The 21,938-nt window shown below is 36.8% G+C and overlaps 1 protein-coding gene across 7 annotated transcripts in view; it reads right to left on the minus strand.

Moving 5' to 3' along the window:
• CLOCK (clock circadian regulator) overlaps nucleotides 1–21,938 on the minus strand; it is a 61,557-nt gene that overhangs the window by 15,628 nt on the left and 23,991 nt on the right. For 5 of the 7 annotated variants that reach the window (XM_062492800.1, XM_062492803.1, XM_062492799.1 and 2 more), the window contains exons 4-9: nucleotides 11,939–11,998; nucleotides 11,388–11,536; nucleotides 6,668–6,759; nucleotides 5,301–5,390; nucleotides 3,906–4,026; nucleotides 2,210–2,323 (exon numbers count right to left, since the gene is read on the minus strand). In XM_062492800.1, the coding sequence (XP_062348784.1) occupies nucleotides 2,210–2,323; nucleotides 3,906–4,026; nucleotides 5,301–5,390; nucleotides 6,668–6,759; nucleotides 11,388–11,536; nucleotides 11,939–11,998 (626 nt within the window). Of the gene's footprint in view, nucleotides 1–2,209; nucleotides 2,324–3,905; nucleotides 4,027–5,300; nucleotides 5,391–6,667; nucleotides 6,760–11,387; nucleotides 11,537–11,938; nucleotides 11,999–13,676; nucleotides 13,768–16,021; nucleotides 16,131–21,938 lie in introns of all 7 variants that reach the window. The other 2 variants (XM_062492802.1, XM_062492801.1) reach the window with 1 other exon arrangement.

Below are 21,938 nucleotides of genomic sequence, written 5' to 3' on the forward strand. Positions count from 1 at the left end.
AATTTTATCTTTTTTAAGTTCTGCTTTTTCTTTTGAACTCTAAGGCATTTATTTTCTAGACTTCCATCACACTGAAGCAACACATGCTGAAGACATACTGAGAAACAGAATAATCAAAGGCACAACAATGGAAGTGAAAGAATCAGGATACTGAGCTGAGAACAAATTTGAATTATGGTATCACAGAGATGGAATCAAAAGGAGGCAAAGGATGGACTAGATCTCAAAACCGATTAACCTTATCTTTAATTTCCAGCAGTTACCAATTTAGTTTATATTTACTAAGGTCTAGAGACGATGATTTCAAAACATTGTGAGGCTTTTTGAAGCCAGACTGGTTTTAATTCAGCTCTAGATTACAACTCCTACTGAAGTTTCTTCATGCGATTTCATTTTACAGCTCCTTGCTCTTTCCATCAGAAAGAAAATCAGCAGTTCCTTTCATTTTTATCTTAGCTCTTGTCTTTTGTTCTTCAGAGTTTATCTTGCCTTGTAAGTCAGACTCATAAACTACTCGTGCTTTTGTTGCTCTACTCTGAACTCTCCAATTTCTTCACTTCTGACAAGTTAAGTATCAAAAACTGCTTGAGCATATGCAAGTGCTACTAAGTGCAGCAGGATTATTTCACATGATTTAGACTGTATTTCAGAAAGGCTTTTGCATTTTCCAAACTTGGTGGCTGGTCAAGGTGATTTGGTCTTGTTCAGTTTCATTCCACAGTAACTCCTCTTCCTAAAGGATTGCTATGTAGCTGGCTGTAACCATCCCTGTTCATATAGTTTAATACTCCTATATGTAGCAACTTACATTTTTTCTTAGTCGATTTTTCTGGGTTTTTAGCCCAAAAATAATTTCTTTTCTAAATCTGGGGATTAATTCTTCTCTTGTTTTTACTGGATTATTTCATAACTGCAAACTATGTTCTGCTGTTCATAGCATTAATGAAAACGCTGATCAAATCCAGAAGTTGTCAATTAAAATTGCACATTGATGGTCAACACTCACAAGCTTTCCAATCAGTTTCTGCAGCTACTCTCCGGCAATTTCAATTAACATGTGCTTCCCCTTCATGTTTGTGAGAACAGAATATGATAACAAAAACACCTTTTAAAAGTCCACAATTTATTTGTGCTTTATCCTCTAATCCACACAGTGTGTTACTTTTTGGTAGAGGAAGATGAACTGATTTGATGCTATCTCTACCTGAAAAATCCACAACGGTAGCCATTCAATTCCCTGCTAGCTTCCTGAAGCTCATATATAGTTTAATTATTTGTTCCAGAGTATTTCCAAATATTGAATTGCAGCCAGTAGGTCTGCAGTTTCCCAACTCCTCATTCCAAGACTAGCATGATATTTAACCTTTTCAGGACTGTTTCTTGTCTTTCCTGTAATATTACATCACTGCATTTGCATGAAGACTCAACCTCTTCCCATTTTGTGAGAGAAATACTGGTATCAGATAAAAAAACCCCACAGATTTACTTACAACATATTGTCTTTTTCGTAATATTTTTGAGTGAGCTTTCTAAGAATCTACTACTGATCACACTGCAGAACCCACTTGGACAAATAAACAGGCTTCTCAGGAAAATAGTCAGCACAGCCTGGCCAGATTAGAGATGCAGTAAAGAGGAAGAATATTATACATAGCATACATATTATAATAAAAATCATTTCAATGGAAGGGAGTAGCAACTCAGCACGGAAAACTGTACAGCCTACCCACTCATCTGAGTGGTAACTCCTGTCAAGTGAAAGCAGAGAACTGAACTGGGGGGAAAACATACATTTTCCTTCCCAGTTGCCTGTGTAATGAGAACTGCAGGTACTCAGTACCACTAATCTTCAAGTTAGTCACCTGCTTAAATACGGCTTATGTTGAATTAAATTCAGACTCTATTTTAAAGCATTTTCTTACATTTCTCCTACATTCTTTTAAACAATGTTTTACAAAATTCTAGTTTTCTTTCATGGAAAGCATTAAGCATAATTACTACATTTTTCCATTCAAATACACAGACATGTAATACCTAATACTACATTTTCTTCTTTTCCATTACACCAACACAGAAGTGATAAAACTGCTTCTGGATCATCTTTAGAAAGCCTGATTTTAGTTCACCTACATTTTGCACCATCGTCCCAAGCCAGTTTAGCTGTGGAGCTGCCTGCACATTCCATTGCAACACTGCTAAAATTACTTACCGTGATTCAAACATTTGAAATTTCCTATAAATTTTACATATTCATACGTAGGTTGCTCTTTTGGATCTATTGTTCCTCGCAGCATATGGCAACAGAATTCTAGCTGATTTTTTGCTAGGAAAAAAAAACAAACAAAGTAATAGGCTATATACTTGATGAAGTACACAGGCAACATGAAATGGAAAGTAGGAATAATGAAGCTCAATACATATTCAGGTACTGCAAGTGTAGTGATTACAGCTGGCTACAGTGATGCCTTGCAGTGGCTACCTAGAACAGAGGCTAGACCAGATTAAGAGAATGAAGTGGGGATTTATTAAAGGCCTTCAAACAGGTACACAGTGGGCATTCAGAAGCCTTCCAGAGGCTACACCCAAGATGGACAACAGTCAGGAGTTTTTCAGACAGATATGTTTGCTCCATTTACATATCAGGGGTTAATCCTTCAATTACAGTTTTGGGTAATGAAATCATATAGCCCCAGTTTGTTCCTCCCCAATTCACTTTTGTTTATAATTTTCAGGGCCTGATGCTGTAGGGTGTCCTGGAATCTCAGGCCTAGAGGGACTGGTTTTGTCTGATCAAAATGTGAAGACAGTTACCTAACACTTCAGATGGAGTTAAGAGTTATGCACTAATGCAGTACAGGATTTGAAAAATTTAAAGGCTACAATCTTAAGGCATCAACAGTGTCTGCCTTTAATCAGCATGACTGTAACTAACCTAAAGAATTAGAGATTTTGTGCACAAAGGGCTTGAATATTAGTGACACAAAAACCTCTGAGAACTAGAGCTTTATTAAAGAAAATGCCCTGAACTTAAGTTCACTAAAACACATGCTCCCAACCTCCATTAGGCTGCTATGTACTTATACTTGCCAACTGCTAAAACTGTCTGAAAAGAAGCTCTATAAACAATATGAAAATTTCTAATGCACAGGAAAGTTATAGACTGAAAGGCAATGTAACTTTGAAAATTCTACTCTAGAGCAGGGTCGACACAAAGTAACACTTCCATTCTTCAGGGCTGAAGTATGTATCTCTGCTTAAATAACTCTGGAAAAACTGATCCCATCTAATTCCAAGTTGATAATTTTAACGCAACTACTGTACTGGTTTCATCTGGGATAGGGTAATTTTCTCCACAGCAGCTCACACGGTGCTCTGTTTTGGATTTTGACTAGAACAGTGCTGCTAACACAGGGATGTGTCCATTACTGCTCAGCAGCACTCACACAATGCCAAGGCCTTCTCTTTATCTCACTCTGCTCTGCTGGTGGGAATGCTGGAGGTGCACATGCAGCTGGGAGGGGACACTGCAGGGAGAGCTGATCTAAAGGATATGCCATCATGTATGCCACTGTGCTCAGCAATAAAAGCTGGGGAAAGGATGGAGAGGGAGACATCTGGATTTATGCTATTTGTCTTCCCAAGTCATCATCACACATGACATAGCCCTGCTTTCCTAGAGACAGCTGAACAACTGCCTACCGACCAAATGGAGCAAGCTAATTCCTTATTTTGCTTTGCTTGTGCAGACAGCTTTAGATTTCACCTGTTAATCTGCCTTTATCACAACCCACGAGTTTGCTCACTTTTACTCTTCTGATTCTTTGCCCATCCAACTGAGAGGAGTAAAGTGAGTGGCTGTGTGGGGCTGAGCTGCCTATAGGGGTTAGCCCAAAATAACTACTTACATTTTAAGTATTCCGGTGTCAAGGAATCACTTTCCAGCAGATGAGAAGACAATATTTTATAGATTTCTGAATGTTCCCCCTCTGGGATAAAATTAAATACACTCTGATCCACAAGATCAGACTGAAAGAAAAAGATTTAATAAGCATTAATTCAATATGTACAATGTCACAAAGCCTACTATTTTAATGCAAAATAATTCCACAGTTCATTACTGACTCAACAAAGCCACCTGCTGGAATATATATTAATATTTTGTAAGAAAAAGACCTCACTCTGATATGCCTGCCCGACGGGGAGTGGTAAATGAATTCCTTGATTTGATTCACTTGAATGCACAGGCTTTGCTTTACCTATCAAATTGCCCCTATCTCAACCCATGACTTTTCTCACTTTTACCCTTCCAATTGCCTCCCCCATCCCACTGAGAGGTGATGAGTGAGCTGCTGGGTGAGTTACCATATTTTATAATCAGTTCCATAACTGTGTACACAAAACTGTGAACAACAGAGATGGATGCAGCAAAACTGAACAAGTGTTTATATGCATAAATGCATTTGGTTAAGTATTTAAAAAAGAGGAATCACAAAATATATGATTAGAATTCATAAATCACACCTAAAAGCCAAGAACAAATGTGGCTCTGAGAACCTGGCAAATTCTACTAAAAGAAAAAGTAAAAATCACAATTACCTGCATATTTAAAAACCTTCTCTGTTATCATGCATCCCTCAAGATATTTGATTTTGTCTCTTACCAAGAAAGCTAGCCTTTAAAGAGAATTTGTCCTTCTCTTCTAGAAAAGCACGCAATTTAACTCATCAATTATTTGCACTAATTAATTTGCTTCACTTCAGAATAACATTATTCAAAGGTAACTTTAAAAAGCAGAATGTGACATGTACCAGCAAGCAATGTCCCCGAGATTAAAGATAAGTGAATAAGAGAAACTCAAAAGTATATACTGAACTTGAAAAGCAGAACTAGCAGCAATGTATTTATTAGAGTGCTTTGTCAAGAAAGAAGTAATCAAGTAGTTTAAAAAATATCAATTATCTAGATCTTTTATAATACTCTTCTGACTCATGTAGAGGCTGTGAACTCTAAAGGGCCTCCTGCAAACAACTGTTGCTTCAGTTACATTGAAACTGATGCTAGGCACTTCACAATCCTTTCTAACAGAGTGCTGATTGCACTCTGCATTTCCAAAGGAAATGTTTACTATAGAAGAGAGATCAGTAGGAAGCAGTTGCACTGAAGAAAAAACAGAAGCATTAAAACAAAGCATACATCTGTCCTACAACGTCAAAAAGGCCAACAATTAATTAGTACTCATATCAGAACACCCATCAACCACAGACAAACCCATATGCTATTGAAAGCAATTTGTTACTTACTGGCAAATGTTCAAGTAAGGGAGTTATACTTTCAGACACATATATTATATTTCCATCTGTCATAATTGCTAAAAAAAAACCATCAAGAGCCTGAAATTAAACATAACGGGCAGTTAAATAAAAAAGAAACAGAGCATAATGTTAAAAATGTTAAGCTATATTCAATACAGAAAATAATACAAGACTAATCTTAGTTTAGTTTATTACAGAAATGGGAATGTCTTTCCCTACTAAAAATCCTTAATCTTGTTTTTACACTAAAAGCATTACAATTTCCATACTGTTCTGCTGTTAAGTAATCTGTGGTTTCAGAAGAAAGTACATATATAGACAGCCACTGTTTTCTCCAGCTCCCACTCTGCCTGCCTGTTATTTTTAATTCCATCACCATTTCAGATCTCAGCTCATAAAAATGAGCTAGAGACAAAAGCAAGAAGATGTGGGAAAACTATGAGAAGATCAAGCAAAAGAGCCAGCAAAATCAATGAATTTTAGTATTTAAAAATCTCAGTATTCCCAATCTCAAAGAAAGAATCTTACAGTGAGATTTTATTGAGACTTGAAACCTGTTTCCACTGAATACAACACAACGTTTCAGTTGAAAGCTACCAACAAAAGCAGGTCAGAATTTATTTCTAAACAGGAAATTTTAAAGCTCACATCTTCAAAAAAAGTCTTGTATCTGAAGATTTTTTTAAAAAATGTTTAAAATACCAAAACCCAGAAAATTTTTTATCTGTGCATCAAAGCAAAGGCTTAAGTACAGAATGAAAATAAAAAAGTGTTCGTTAATTTGTTATATTTTTCTTTCAATTTTTAAAAATAATTGTTTCAACAACAACACAGAAAAGACGCTCATTTTCAATGAAATATCTTAAAGTTTATTTCTGGTAGTTTTGCAACTATTCATGTAATCTTCAGCAAAGTAATGCTCTCACACCAGTTTTGGAGAGCATAGCAAGTAAAGAAATCAAACACTTACTTATTGCTTATATAGATACATAAGTTACATGGATATATTATGCCTTTTTCATAGTTAGGATTTTAATTTACGCATAATAATTCTTTCTGAAGTACGTTATGTTGATAATTTAAAATATCCACTTGGACAGTAAACTCGTTCATTTACGTAGCTGCACCGTTACTATGTTTATTTAATTGAAAATGTCGTTCAAAGAAAATCTGTTCTCTGAAACAAAATTCTGAAACTCTGAATACATAGGTATTTTGATGGTTTCTCTTCATGAAAACATACTAGTTACAACCCAAACATGAGAATAAAAAGTTAAGTCATCAAACTCAAAAATTTCATAGTAGAATGACTCCTGATGAGTCATTCACTCCCAGAAAAAACAGAAATAATATACCTCTAACATTAACTGTGTGAACTCTTCATTACTAAGGAATGTTGGTTTCCAGTCCTGTCGAATTTCACTGGCATCTGATTGTGCAGTAATTTCTACAATTAAACACATACACAGTAAAAGGATTAATACTCCATTTTTTCCCCTAAGCTACATATACACAGTTAAGAAAAGCAGAAAGTTCTCCAGTCTCCTCTGTTGTTCCTTCATTACATACAGATATTGCTCCTTAAAAAGAAAATAAATGTCTTCTCCCATGTCATAATTATATTTGTCTTCTCTTTCCTTCAACCAGTTTATGCTACAGTCCTGCCAGAATTCAAGGTAACAGTGAAGTAATGGACTCTGATAATGAAAAAACACTACGCTTTCCTCTGAGATTGTAATAAAATGTTTTATTAAGAGTGTTGTTTATAAAGATTTAGAAAGCCAAAATTCCTGACCTGTTTATGTCATTAAAATGGCTAATGCTCAAGTATCTTGGCAAATCCTCATCATTCTAACCCTTGCACAAAAAATTGTCCTTGTCCTTTCTCTTCTTCCAGCTCTCTTCTGGTTACACTTTAAAAAGAGTAGTTTTTCAACAAAGATTGTTAAGTGCTGTATGACAGACTCCACTCTAGAATTCCTGCCTGTTACAACCACACAGATGAATTTGGACACAGATGAATTTGGACACAGATGAATCTTAAGCAGAGATTCCTGCAGGAGTTGAGGAACATATAGATTAACTTCCACATAGAGGTGAGAGAATCAACAGCTGCTAAGCAAAGCCTGATCCTGGGTTCTGAAAGTGGTGCTTCCTTACCAACTGATAATTGAAACAAGACCACATATCACTTCAGTTCTGATGAGTAACAAGGGTATCACAACAGTGCTGGTTTAAAGAACAATCTTGGACAAGTAATCAAGTATTTAGACAAATGAAAAGAACCAAACCAATTATTTAAGGTTTTTGATTTTTAAAGGACGTATCTGTACAAAGACCATAAGCTAGAGTCCTAGTTCAGATGGCTTAAAGAGCCAGAAAACCTGGAATTGAGTTAAATATGTAAAGAGCTGGAGCAGTTTGCTGTTTTGTTTACCTCACTGAAGGGGGAAACCTCTACAAAAATAGCTTTAGACTTAACTAAAAGAACAAGCAACAGCAACATCATGCAAGAAACTGGCCAAAAGTTGAAAACTGCAAGAAGAGGTGAAAAAAAACATCAACAAATAAGACTTTCCAATTATCAGATCTCACAGAACATATAAACTCATCAGGCTCTTTCAGTCTGTTTCAAAATGGTAGTACAAAGCAGAAAGAGTGGGCTGGAGAACAAAGAAAACCGAAGTATAACCCCAAATGTAGCTTTTCAGTCAGCAAAAATATACTGAACGCTGAGGGGCAAGTCAAAGGACACGAAAATGAAAAGCTCTGCCACCAAAGTGGAGGCAAAATTCCAGGAACTTAGCACATTCATTCCACAGAACATAGATAATCTTCACTTGAAACTGGAAAAGTCTGATTCAGTGGCTCATTCTGGCCCTTATAACCATCCTACTTCAGAATTAAAAAGACTGCATTTTGCTTTAGAATGGATTTATGCTAAATAAAAGCTGAAATTCATGCCTTTAACAAACAACTCTGAAATACCACAAGTACAGGTGTTCCTTTATGTGTTCCATCATTAGAGCAAGTATGATAGAGGCAAACAGCCAAAGTAACAAAAAGAACCTGTTTCACTTGGTACCTTCAGAGAAATGCCTAGAAGTTCTGTCAGAAGGTTGCACTTATAGATAAAAGGCAGTAAGGTCACTTTCCTGAGCTAGATAACAGAAACAGGAGTATAACCAAACTTTCACATTAAACTTCAGTCTTCAAGCTCTGTATCTGAAGCAACTACACCAGCACTGAGAATTCTCAAAAGAAATTCCTAGCCAAGATCTGCACCATTTCTCTGAGTTGCAGGAGAACCTGCAATTACTCTATCCACAGCTACATTCCTCAGTATTTACTAATTTTTAAAAATTTCTTGTTTACAAATTCAAATAAAGATGACAGGTAGTGTTAGTCAAGGAGAAGTTCCCAGTGATATAATTCCAGTGGGTTTAGGCTCCTGTGTTTTCCCAGTGAGAAAAAGAATCCACACTGGCCAATAACCAACTCAGACAGTCCATCTGGAGCTGGTGACAGAGTACCAACCTCAGATAATGTGGAAATAGCCCAGAAAGAACCAGAAGCAATGCAGTTAAATCATGGTAGCTGAACACAGTAGGATTTCAACTATAAAGCAGTTACTCAGTGCTGAAAAATCCATTTATTGCTAGGTCATTCTGCTTTATTGTAACATATCCAAGCACTTCAGGAAATAAAATATTCTTCTGAACTTTGCCAACATTTTATCCAAAAACATTTTAGTGTAAAACACTGCACAGTAATGCTAGGGAGCACCGGCACCAGAGTTTTAGGGAACTTAATATGATATGTGCAGTCACAGAGAGCTGCATTTTGTCACACCAAGTAAATGATGAAAGCGCCATGCGCTAAAAGGCAACCATCTCCAGAGCTGCTTTTTGCCCCTTTATTGGAAAAAAAAAATCATCTCAGAAATCACTTTGGAGAAAAAAATATGACTGGAGCTGCTGGCTGGTTGACACATGTTTGTTCTGCATTCTATATTTTATGTCAGGAATCGCCAATACAAGATAAAAAAATTTTGAAACAGAACCAATTTTCATAAAGGCCTTTTAACCTAAAGAACTGAATTTTACAGAAGAGGGGCCTTCACACTGCTTTTGTTTTTGTTACGAGACACACGTCTCTCAGAAAATTAAAACAGCATAATCAATATTTAATTTGAAAGAAAACCCCTAAACCTATGAATTCTCGTATGAATTATACCCCCTTCCTTTTTCATTTAAGTCATGTTTACAATTTTAATATCAATATTCAGTACACATCTGGTGTTACTGGAAACATAATACTCATGGAAGAGACGTGCTAGGGCATCGAAAGCATTTCTCATACCTTAAATTGACATACACACTGTTGATAATTACATAATTGTTCTTCCACTTAATAGCTTTACTTATTTTATAATCTCATAGTTACTTCTTTTGACCCTACTGCTTTCTAGTTAGTATGTATTCCAAGAAATTACCCAAGGAAATTATTTAATTCGCAAAATAATCAGTTTTCTTCAATTTTCATCTTGACAATGTGAAGCACAAGGTGCCAGATTAAGAACAACTGTAGGAGCAGGAACGTTGACTTCTTATATATATAATATCTAACAGCCATAAACACCAAGCGTACACTTGGTGAAAGAATTTTATTAACAACCTGTAACAAACTTCAGTACAACATATGTGGGTATATCCCACCATCAGTTGATGCAAACAGCCAGTAGAACAAAGCATAACAAGGATGTTCAAGGATATTGATCATTCTGACATTTCACATGACCTTTAAAGAACAGCACACACACACACACATACACTCAGTGGCTTATACATCTATGGGTACATTCCAAAACTTTAAGAGCTTAGCTAAAAGTATTGCTAGGTTTTTCTGGCATTTTTTCCCAGCTAAAAGAAAAAGAAAAAAAAAAAAAAAAGCCAGAATGTCCATACTCCTGGTCTCTATGCCCCTGTGTTTCACTTTCTCTTGTCTAGCAACCAACCCAGAAACATGGCTGAAAACCACAATGCCCTATTGCCTTATGACTTTTGTTTAAGCAGACAGTTGTATAGGCACTTGAGATGACAAGAAAGAGCACTAACTTCTCTTGGACTAGCTTTTCAGTGATTTATCTTGCTTCATGTAGAACCCAGAGAGACAGATCAACTGCTCAATCCAGGCTTATATAAATAACCAAATAAGTATTTCCAGCAAGTACTTCCACCAAAATGGATCAGCATGAAGCTTTTAATAAATTTTTTCCTTTTAATAAACTTAAGATGTTCTGAAGTACTAATCTTACTCTGAAACAACTGTTCTTTTTCTCTTTGGAAAAACTGGAAGGAAAATTTAAGTAATTTTTCAGCCTTACCACAAGTAAAGCCAATTCTGCTGTCCCAGAGAGATGACATAGGCTGCATTTATTATGTGGAAAAGAATAAAATACTATTTCAGACCAAACTGGAGGGATAGCTATTTTCACAGAATCACGGAGTCAAGTAGGTAGGAAAAGACCTCTGAGATCAAGTCCAACCTCTGACTCAACACCACCTTGTCAACCAGACCATGGCACTGAGTGCTACGTCCGTTCTTTCCTTAAACACCTCCAGGGATGTGACTCCACCAGCTTCCTGGGCAGCCTATTCCAATGTCTAATCACTCTTTCAATGAAGAAATTCCTCCTGATGTTCAACCTAATCCTCCCCCGGCACAGCTTAAGGCTGTGTCCCCTTCTTCTGTTCTTGTTTACCTGGGAGAACAGGTAACATCTGTCCAGAACAAAAAACTTTTGAGGTTATTTCCAAAACAAATCTTGTCTTTGTGAAACAGATTTCATTGTCAACTATGAGACAAAACAAATTGTACTAGCCTTTATTAAGTGTTAGCAGAAACACAGTTACATCTCTGCTATCTACAAGATCTTAAGAACATATTTCTCCAGGAATGCTTCACATTTTTTTTGACAAATTCCTTAAAGAAGCTGCAAAACTTTTAATATTCTATGTTATAACTGAGTATCACTTTAAAAATTAAGAAGTTATAAATAACACTTATTGTTACCTTTGTGCTTCCGTAAAAAGTCAATGCTCTTCTGCAGCACAGTGGATTTATCCATCTTCCGAGCATTACCTGGAAGCATGGAACCCAACTCTTTGATAAGTACATTAAACTGATCACGACGTTTCTTTTCGGACTTGTTTCTAGACACTCTGAAAAGCAAATCAGAAAATGTCTTATAAAAACTATGAGATTTTCTTATAAGCTGTATATTACTGCCAGGTTTCTGATGCAAACAACCCCAAGAATTTCTGCTGTGACTACTGTCACAAAAACACCTCCTCAATATCTCAGACATTATTTTTGACTAATGACTTTCTCCTCGAGGGACGGTGCAGCAAAGCCTTTGGAATAAAGTACCCATTCACAAAACACAAATAAAGAAACCACAGTTATAAATATACAATATAGCTGAAAAATCACAGCAGAAGAAATGCTGTTGAGTAACATGTTTATTTGAAAGAGTAACTTTTTTATTGTTTAGAAATCACACGGGTAAGTTAGAGCATACAAGTATAGGACATTTCTTAGCTTTAAATAACTTTGAAATTTACCTTTTTGCTTTATCTTTGTCATCTTCCTCCACCAGCCCATCAAAAATGCTTCCATCATTTCTGAAAGAAACAAAAAGAAATAAATGTTGCAGTGGGAATTCCTCTCCTTTGAAGTCCAATCACAAAGGAAGAGGAAGGGGAAGGAGCTGACTATTCACCATCATCATCTCCATTACATCAAGAAATCAAGGAATTGTTTTATTGTGATGTCTCATGAGGACCATCATCAGTAACCTGAAGCTAAGTCTTCTATGTTCTCCTTGCATTTACTAAAGAAAAAGCAAAAAACCCTTATATTTCTGACACAACTCAAACGATTCTCAGACTATTTCTCAGAAGAACTTACAGCCCTATACAAACACTTAATTGAACAAGGCTTAAATTTGGTTTTCTATCTTCTTGATTACTTGCCTTACCATACCCTTTTGAAAACATGGGAGAAGACATATGCAATTTATTTTTACTTACTGACCATTTCTATTCCAACCACGAAAAATATACTTTTCATAAATTCTGAAATATTATTAGTGGAAGAGACCTAAGGAATACACTATACTTCATCCACATATGTAAATTCATAAATACACAATCAGTATCAATGTTAAACAGTATTCATTATATTTGCTTCCTTGATAAGTATCACATAACTTTCTTAGCATGACAACTGTCCATCTACTGCTAAACAGATGTTAAAATACCAAAATAAGAATGTTTTCCTTTGAAGATGCCTCAGTATCCATCATACAATTCCTGTGTTTCATTTCCTTTTGCTCTGAAACTCAAGTCAAAACTGTTCTGTTTTCCAAAACTGCTGTATAATGGACTTTCACATGTTATTTCTCTAACTTCTCCCTGCTTTTAGTCTATTTAGTGCTGTCCACACTGACCTCTGTGTGTCTATCGTAGAATTTCTTATCCTAATGTTTCCTTCCCTTAAGCCAAATAACCTTTCTAAAATGCTTACCTCATCTCTCTGATTTATGAACCATCAAGCAATTGTACTGCACATTATTTTAAGCAGTGATATTAGAAAGTTACTATTTTGTGTGCTACTACATAAACATCAAGCTTTTAGAAGCAATTCATATAATTAAAAGGCTAAAGTTTCAGCGAGATGCCGCAAAATTTCACTAGAAGAACTGACAAGTGAGACAAGCATTACAGAAGTTTTACCCTTTGCTTTTATTCTTATTGCTTTCAATTGTGTTTAACTTGACATAAATTAGATGCAAGTTTCATCTTCCAAAGTCTCAAAAAATGGTAATATACAGGACATTAAGTACAGATGTTCACCTAAGCTGCTAAGAGAGTCCAGCTTAAGGAATCAAGTAGAAAACATACCTCAGCTATTACTTTTCCCTTGAAATAGGTTAGCAGGTCACTTTACTATCATCTACAGCAACACTAATCATTTAAGTGTATTTGCTTTTCTTAATCAAAAACTGAAGTACTAAAAAATTAAAAGTTCAAGTAAACATTAAAAATCAGCTCAACTTGCACAGATGTTGCTCCGTGGTTGAAAACAAGTAATGCATTTTAAGATTAACCTCAAGCAATTGAAATCAGTATTTCCAGTGACTACAAAATGACACATTTAGCAACTACCAAATTAACTTTGTCAGAAATAACCAAAACCTCACTCTTTAACTTTTGTTTAAGTTAACCTCTAAATATATTAACCATACATAAAAGAACTAAACAGTAATTCTCCCAAAACTCTCCATAACTATTAACATACCTGTCTGCAATGGAGCTCATTTTATGGGTGCTTATGGTAAAAAACATAACATATCACACTTTAGTCTTGTGGTAGACATTTGTACGCTTGCCTATAAGAGAAGAAAAAATATCAAAATGCGACTGAGGGAAGAAAAAAGTGTTCGTTAGAGCATACTGACATTTTCATCTGCTCCTAATCCTCCCCTCTCTTCCAACCTTCTGCTCTGCCCCTTCCTACCTTCTCTAAAGCAGTCTCCATTACCACCATAACCTGGGCCTTCATATCTCATTTTACATGACAGAGTTTAAGGGACCATTATTAAAGGCTACAGTAAATAAGTATGTACTAAACCAACACAAACCTTTTTATGACTCTGAATTCAGATAGAGCTTTTAATTTTTATTTTCACTTTTTCCTAGAGAACTCATAAGTTTGAAGGTTGAACAGGTGTTAAATACACTTACTAGTACATTCTGTTTAGAAACAGTGCAAACAGAAAGCATTTGGGACACAGTACTTTACAACTCTAATTTATTCTTACTGTATTTTTTCTTGAGCACATTATTATCATAGACACGTGAAAAGATAAAAGACACCAATTAGAATGTGATTTCTGTACTGTGAGAAATTTAATCTGACCATTTCTTAAAGCAGTCACTTACTCATGACAGGAAGTTTTTGGCTTTCCAGATGCACATTTGACTTTGAGTTAAGAATGTGAACGAAGTATGAATAGTGAGAAAAGGAATATAACACAGGTTATGAAAAGGCTAAATTCAAACACAAACCAAAGAGAATGAAATGGTTTCTTTCATATAGAAAAGTTAGTTATCAGAGGACAGCATGGAGCAAAAAGATTATAATATTAGCAGTAATTAGGAAACAATTGCATGCAGCAAGTTTTATATGAGCTGAACTTGCTGATCTTCAGGAATTTTTAGTAGGCTACAAACTTAATAGTAAAAAGGGTATTTATTTCAAAAGAAGATTATCTTAGTCCATTTAGTGACTTGGTATTTTCTGAGAAATACTTGTTTGTTTCTGAGAGCACTAAAACCAGTGGAACTTGCAGTGTCAATACCATAAGAAATATAGCAGAAAATGCCTGATGAGGGAACTGAGGAAGAAAGCTTGTCATTCAACCAAATTGTCTCTGCGTCTACAACATACTGTGTGGGTTTTCTTCACAAGAATAGCATTTTTCACCACAAAGTTTCATAACTTGAGTGCAGAAGGAAAGTAAATGGGAGAGCTGTGCTGCAGCAGAATCTCTTTCAAGGCACATCACAAAGTGTGCTGGTGTTTCTGCCAAAACGCCCCACTTCTTCAATTAGTACAGACCACCTTTGTCTCGCCTTCACCCTCCAAAATCTAGTGCTATGAAGACACACTGGCAGCAAACCACTTCTTCCTTCCAATTCTTCAAAATAACAACTGCACTGGACATAACAGGCAAATTAAACTCCTCAAATTAGTAGGCCAAGTAACAGAGTTGTGGCATTTCAAAACCAGCCATAAATGGCATGAGAAAAGTAAATTATGAAGAAGTGTCTGTTTGAATTTTTGTCAAAAGTGCGCAACAAGAGACAGGTTGCTCAGCAGTAAAAGCTAGCTATCGTGACTGGCACTGAACTGACTTACCATCAAGACAAGAGCTAGAAACTTGTTTTCATTGAGCTTGCACAGTAAGCACTAATACAGCTATGCACTAATTACACTTCTAGCCCTGTGTTAATTTTTATACAAAAATGGTACCTAAAATTACAGGGATCAAGAGCAATATGGAATTCTGTAAGACAAATTATATACTTTCCCTAATCTGCAAAAGAAAAACACCTGTGCAGCTAAATACAGAAAACTTATTTTTGACATAATTGACACATTCATTATGCAGAATTAGAATTTAAAAGTCAGTATTTTTCACTTTAACAGAGCACTGAATTCCCAGAATTTAACAAAATCATTCACTACAATATAGAGATCCTATGTCAGAACCAGCAACCTAGATCTGGTATCCAAGACTAATCGTTTAAAGTACTGAAAAGTACAGGAAATGCACCTGTAGCACACTGGTTTTTCATCTTTCAAGGTCTGACCCTTCTGTCTTTGCATCCAAATTTGCAAGACACAGAACACTCTCAGGGCCTATACATGCCAAGGATAAGACTGCAGAGATAATGCCACCAAAACCAGTCAAGTCAAAAGTAAACACTGGGTAAGTAAAGGACTATATCTATTCCTAAGATTCAAATTCAGTCATTTTCTGTGTAACAAAAGACATTACTGAACACTGCTACTCGGCCCATCAGTGTTTATAACTGAAAGCCATGGGAATCTTATTAATTGTAAGAACACAGTTTTACCTTTTACACTTTGGGACTTGTTAAAGTATGAGATTTAGGAACAGAACCTGGTTCCTGCGAAGAACAATGTGGAGTTAGACGTCCTCTTCTGAAGGAAACAAATTCCAAACTGTCAAAAAATAACAATGGAGAGCTTTAAAATCATCGAGTTTAAAAATTATCTACTTCTTTTTTTTTAATAAAGACAACCAATTGTTTCAATGAGAGTAATTGCTAAATGCAATATTCTGCTTATGAAAAATATCTCAAGTATTTCACTATCTGAATTGACATTGCTTTGAAGTTCTTCTTGATAAGCAGGATATTATGGAATAGTTTTATCTTGGCTTTAAGCTATCACCTTATTGCTATCTTTAGTCTTGATGTCCTTTTCATTTTCAAATTTGGTATCCCTCATACCATCTACATCTTCATGTACAATTACTACCTTCAAAACGTATTTATACACCATTATTTAAACATCTTTTCACTGAAGTTCTTATTAGGGTCTCTTCTGGCTTTCTCTGTTGCATCTTCTCCTCTCCCAAGTCTCCAGAATTGTTATTCTCAGGATTCCAGTACATGTAGAATGCTGCTGCTGCTGACAACTAGCAAAGCTGCCCCCTTGCATTATTGCTTCTCCCTCAGACACAGCCATTAACACTTTGTTTCAAAACCCACTGGAAAATCAATTCCTAGAATGTATCACAAACTTGCTCCACAAATGCATTTCTTCCAAACAAAAACTCAGCACTGAGTTCACAGAAGTCATCACCTACTTCCAGTCTCTTCATACCATTACATTTCATTTACAGCTACTTGCCATGAACTATGCTGCTTTCCACATTTTTAAGCTATGTGAAATCAGATTCTTTTTCCCCTCATCACTGTTTCCATCTGTCTTGCTTACTGGTCTTAAAATAAAACAAATTTACTGCAATGTGTACTTCTTCCATTTCTGAAAAATTTTATTTTAAAGTATATTAAAATCTATCTAAATCTAATCTAAATGGAAGCTGGGATCTATAAACTAAGATTATGCTACTCATAAATTCATTGATGATTTTTACAGAAAACATCAGAATTATCACTTATTTGATTTGAAAAGTTAAGTGCCTTCTGCACCTAGCAGCAGCTCTCAAGGGGTTAAAATACAGATGCAAATATTAACATAGGAAGTTAAAGCATAGCAGAACAATCTGCCAACAGGAGAGAAATAATTACAGCATGATTCAATAAAGCCACTCGTTCTTGTCTGGCCAAATAACCTGCTGGCCCATTGACCTACTTTTTTAGGTGCTTACAGCCTCCTCTCCTGTTCTGTTTTGTTCCATTTGACAAGTGCAAACATTAATAGTGACAAAGAGTCCCATGGAAGTCTGCAACATGAAACCAGTGTTTTTAAACTGCTTGTAGTGCAAAAACTCTGCCAGCTATCACCCAGTGCCTAACAGAGTTCTAATGATGAATGATGAAAATTTTAGACCTCCTCTCTGCAGTATGTAGAGGTGCATTTCTTTTAAATCATGATTTCACACTTAAGATAAACATCACAGGTCTTAATCACAGAACCATCTTCTATAATGTCAAAAAAGGGAGCTCTTACACACATTTCAAAAAGGGATTTTAAGAAGGGCAGGAAAGGACTATGCTTGTATCATAAATGAGCACAAGCAAGCTTAAGACCAAAAGTGAAGTTAATCACAGTGGAAAAGCTCTTCTTGCCAAAACCACATAGATCTCTATACTCAGTAGAAATGGCATGCGTGTGAAAGCCAGCAGAAAGGTTAAAACGCCTACATGCCAGCACTGGCAGCCACAGTGTTCAAAGGTCATCATTCTGTCTCTACAACTCATTAATTTTTTTAGAAAAATAAATTATGTGCGTCTGTCACTTGATCCTATGTGTTTTGAACACATTCAGACATGTTTTTCCAACTTTTCTGTAACCAAGATGGCTAGAAGCTTACTGTCTTAAAGGAAACTGAGGTCCTCAATCAAAAATCATAGCTGCTGCCATGGATGTGCAAACCATTACTACACAAAATTGCTCAATCTGTAGAAAAATTGCAAAAACTAGCAATACTGCAAATTCTGCACTATGCTGACTTATCACTCATGGAGACACAATAAATTATTGGGTCCCAAGTCATTGCTTGGCCAATAAAAAAACGGTTCTAAATAAGTTCCAGGGTAAAAAGTCATTCCAACCTAAGGTAAAAAAGTGCACACCATCTGATAAAAAATTCCGGTTTTTTAAACTGAAAGAATTTCAGTACCTTCAGTCAAATTTTATTACCAATATTAGAATGCACATTAGTAATATTGGAAACATATTCAAAGATTGAAAAGACTATGAAATTACAGTACAGTCTTGCTAATGACAGATGTTCTGCCAGGACAGGACTGAAAAATGAGTGGGACAATGGTGAATGCATTGCCTATGTTTTATTTTGTACAGAGCCAGTAAGTGAAATCCCTACATCTCCAGCACTTCACCATAATGGTCGTGCTGACAATTATTTTTTGAAGAAGTAGTAGTATTGCTCTTATACTGCAAAAAATATAGAAAAGCCTTGATTTACGTCATGGCATCCAAGTAATACATGATTTTGCAGATTACAGCCCTCAGAAATAATGTAAGGTAGCTTGTATTATTAAGACAAATAATTTCACACCAGGAATATCACAGGAAAAACATGTGAAGTAATACAGTTTTCCAACCCTACAGTTTCTTCAAACAGAAATATATTAGCTTCTTTAAAACAACCTGATTTCTGTGCTATAATCCAATTTTGCCAAGGGAGCAAAGTAGTTATTAAAATCACTGAGGGTTAGCTGTAGAGAAGATCATGTTTGAAGAATCAAAGCCACAGCACCCAGTGCCCTGCAGAGCTCTAACACTAGTCACCCACCAGGGTGAGAAAGACCAAGAGCAAAAACATCACACTGAGCAAACACCTGAACAGAACCTGACTCCCAATGTAAGCACAGCATCAGAAGCCCTGTTCACTACAGAGATCCTGAAGATCATTACAAACACTTCCTGATACTTCTTTCCATGACCTTCTGATCATTTGGAATATGAATTTCTGAGGTTTTACTCTACTAGGACATTATACCATATTTAGGGCAAGCAAAGATCCAGCCATTATCTCCTGCCCAGAATAGCCCATCACTATCACTCATCTTTTCCACTTTGATTTTTGCTTCACTGGATTACCTCCAGCCCAGCCATTTTTCTCTTTACCTTTCTCTTTTTTAGAGGTGGGGTAGAGGGGAGGAGAATAGGAAGAATTTGCTCTAATTTGGTTTCTCTCCAAGAACCATACTATTTTGTAGAGCAAGAGATTTTTAGGCAGGTAAATCATAACCACCTGCTCTCTAGTCACATATAGTTTGGTCTAATAGAACAAGCAAGCAGATTTCAAGGTAGTTGCTCCTTTGCTTGCAATGGTATATACACCAACAGAAAGCAAGTTTAGGATAATGACCGATTAATCTTTTCTTGCTGATCAAAGGCTGTCTGTGAGAATACTATGTTTTTAAAACTGACATGTCTCCTTTTTTACCTAAAAAAAGAAAAAAGCAACTGGATAAAAAAGTAATCAAAAGATAAGGCTAAAAGGAACTTCAAGGAACATTGCACAAACTTTGCAGCTGAACTGGTTATTCCAGCAGCTGGGAATAGTCACATATTGCAAGCTCTTCTCTACCACATCAACAAATCAGTTTGTGGTCTGTGCTTGTGCAGAAGCGATGACACATCCTAGAAATGCATCTTCCTGAGATAAAACACGCTATAGCAGCAGGTGTTCACCTTCCAGTGCTTCACAGAACAACCGATGAGAGAGCTGCTTCTAGCATGGATGTATCTCAGATGGCTTTTAAAGGAAAATTTTTGAGTGGCCATGACTAGTCTGCTGTGGATGAGTAGCTCCCTTAGGTTTATTTACCCTTTACTCTTTCCTTTAGGTTATTCACCCTTTCAGGGAGCACTCAAGGACATATAACAGAGAAATTGCAGTAGTAACAGAAGACTGGGGGTGTAAGTTGCCCTTACCTGAAAGGCAGTCTCACATCTGCTACTGAAGGACTTTTGGGAAGACAGTAAGTCCAAACAGTCTACAGGAGAGGTTAAATGCCTGTCAGAAGGCTTGTTATGGCAGTAGTTAGTGATATCACCAATTTATCTGAGTTATAATTACATTTGAAAGAGTGCATAATATTTGTGTACCATCACACACAGTCCACAGCAGGTAGAATAGGCTACAGATCACCATGAATAGCAGAAAACATGACAACAGAGGTAAAGAGAGGTTAAGTTCTTCGAAATTGTTTGTCACACAGATGTGCCCATGTCTATTCCCTGACAAGATAATGGACCTAAACAAGCTGCTCAAACAAATTTGCTCAAAAGTGACCGCAAATAATATCTTCATAGAAGCATGAATTATGAGGATTACAGGAAAAAGCAGTTCTCTCCTACATGCTTCATGTATTACACTCTCCCACCATCAGGAGAGAGATTTCTCTAGGACTTTGGACTGATGACAGTTTTGACTGACATTTCCAATTTCCATCTCTTTAGGTCACAGAAAAAGAAAACACCCCTGCCCATCACCCCTTTGCTCCAGATCATCTGGGCAGAATTCTGCTAGACCAGTTGTTCTGCAGCCACTCTTCTACCCTTCTCTGTAGTCTATACCTCTCCCCTTACTCAACACACAGATGGCCACATAGCTCCCTCCCTGATACAGTGCAGCAGCCTAGTCTTTGTCCAGACTTCAGTGAAGATGCACACAAGAAAGCTCTAATAAGCCTCAGACCTTTACCTGGGCTACAGTGATTACACACTGGTGGAGTTGCTAGCCCTGAGGGATGTGAAGCTAGGTATCTGGAGCTAGCCAGTATGGACCCCATGGAAACTGCCCGCAGGCACAAGGGAGAGCAACGGAGCTGGCAGATCTGAAAGGAGGTCCTCCACAGAGCACAAGAGCTAAGGATCTCCAGGCACAAGAAGTTGGGAGCAAGTGTCTAGCAAGGATGAGAAGGGACTGCTGGTCAAAATAAAGGGCAGGACATAAAAGCACCCTTCTACTCTGTCCCAGGATAGGTATCCTGGCAAGAATAGAGGGATGCAATCCAGTTGTGAAGGAATGGGATGAGAAAGGCCATGGCAAATCTAGAGGTGAACTTGACAAGGGATGCAAAGAATAACAAGTTCAACTTTCATAAGTATATTAATCAGAAAAGGAAGGTCAAAGAAGAGGGTGACACCCACTAAACAAGACTGGTAAACTGGTAACAACAGATGAGGAGAAGGCTAAGGTACTCAACTTTTTTGGTTCAGTCTTGGCTTGCAACCTCTCTTCCCACACTTCTTGAATGTGTGCACTGCAAGACAGAAACTAGAGAAAAAGGTTCCTTCCACTGTGAGGGAAGATGAGATTCATGATCACCTGAGGAACCTGACTGCACTTAAGTCTGTGACACCTGACAGATAAGATGCATCTGTAGTCCTGAGGAAACTGGTTGATGTATTTGCACAGCCATTCTCTGTAATAGTTGAAAAGACATGGCAATCAAGTTAAGTTCCAGCTTAAAAGAAACATTGAAACCAGATGCTCTTTATGGTGCTTTCCAACCTAAACTATTTTATGATACAATCAAACGTAGCCTACACTTGTCCATGTACCCCAATGGTGTCTGATTCACCAAACTGACTTCTCAAAACATCCCCAGACCTGCCACCTCACCAGGAATTCGCTAGCAACCTGGGCTCTTTGCCTGAGCCTGGCTGCCCTCCAGCTCCCTGGGGGTGACCAGGAAAGCACTCAGCAGGTTGCCAGGTGTCTAATAATTGGTCCTTGGCTGTGAGCTACTGAAGCACTTAGAAGGCTTTCTCCCCCTCCACCTCTTTCCAGGCTGCCTGTAT

This window comes from Cinclus cinclus, chromosome 5 (genome assembly GCF_963662255.1).
Source record: "Cinclus cinclus chromosome 5, bCinCin1.1, whole genome shotgun sequence".
In the NCBI taxonomy this organism is placed as follows: Eukaryota; Metazoa; Chordata; class Aves; order Passeriformes; family Cinclidae; genus Cinclus; species Cinclus cinclus.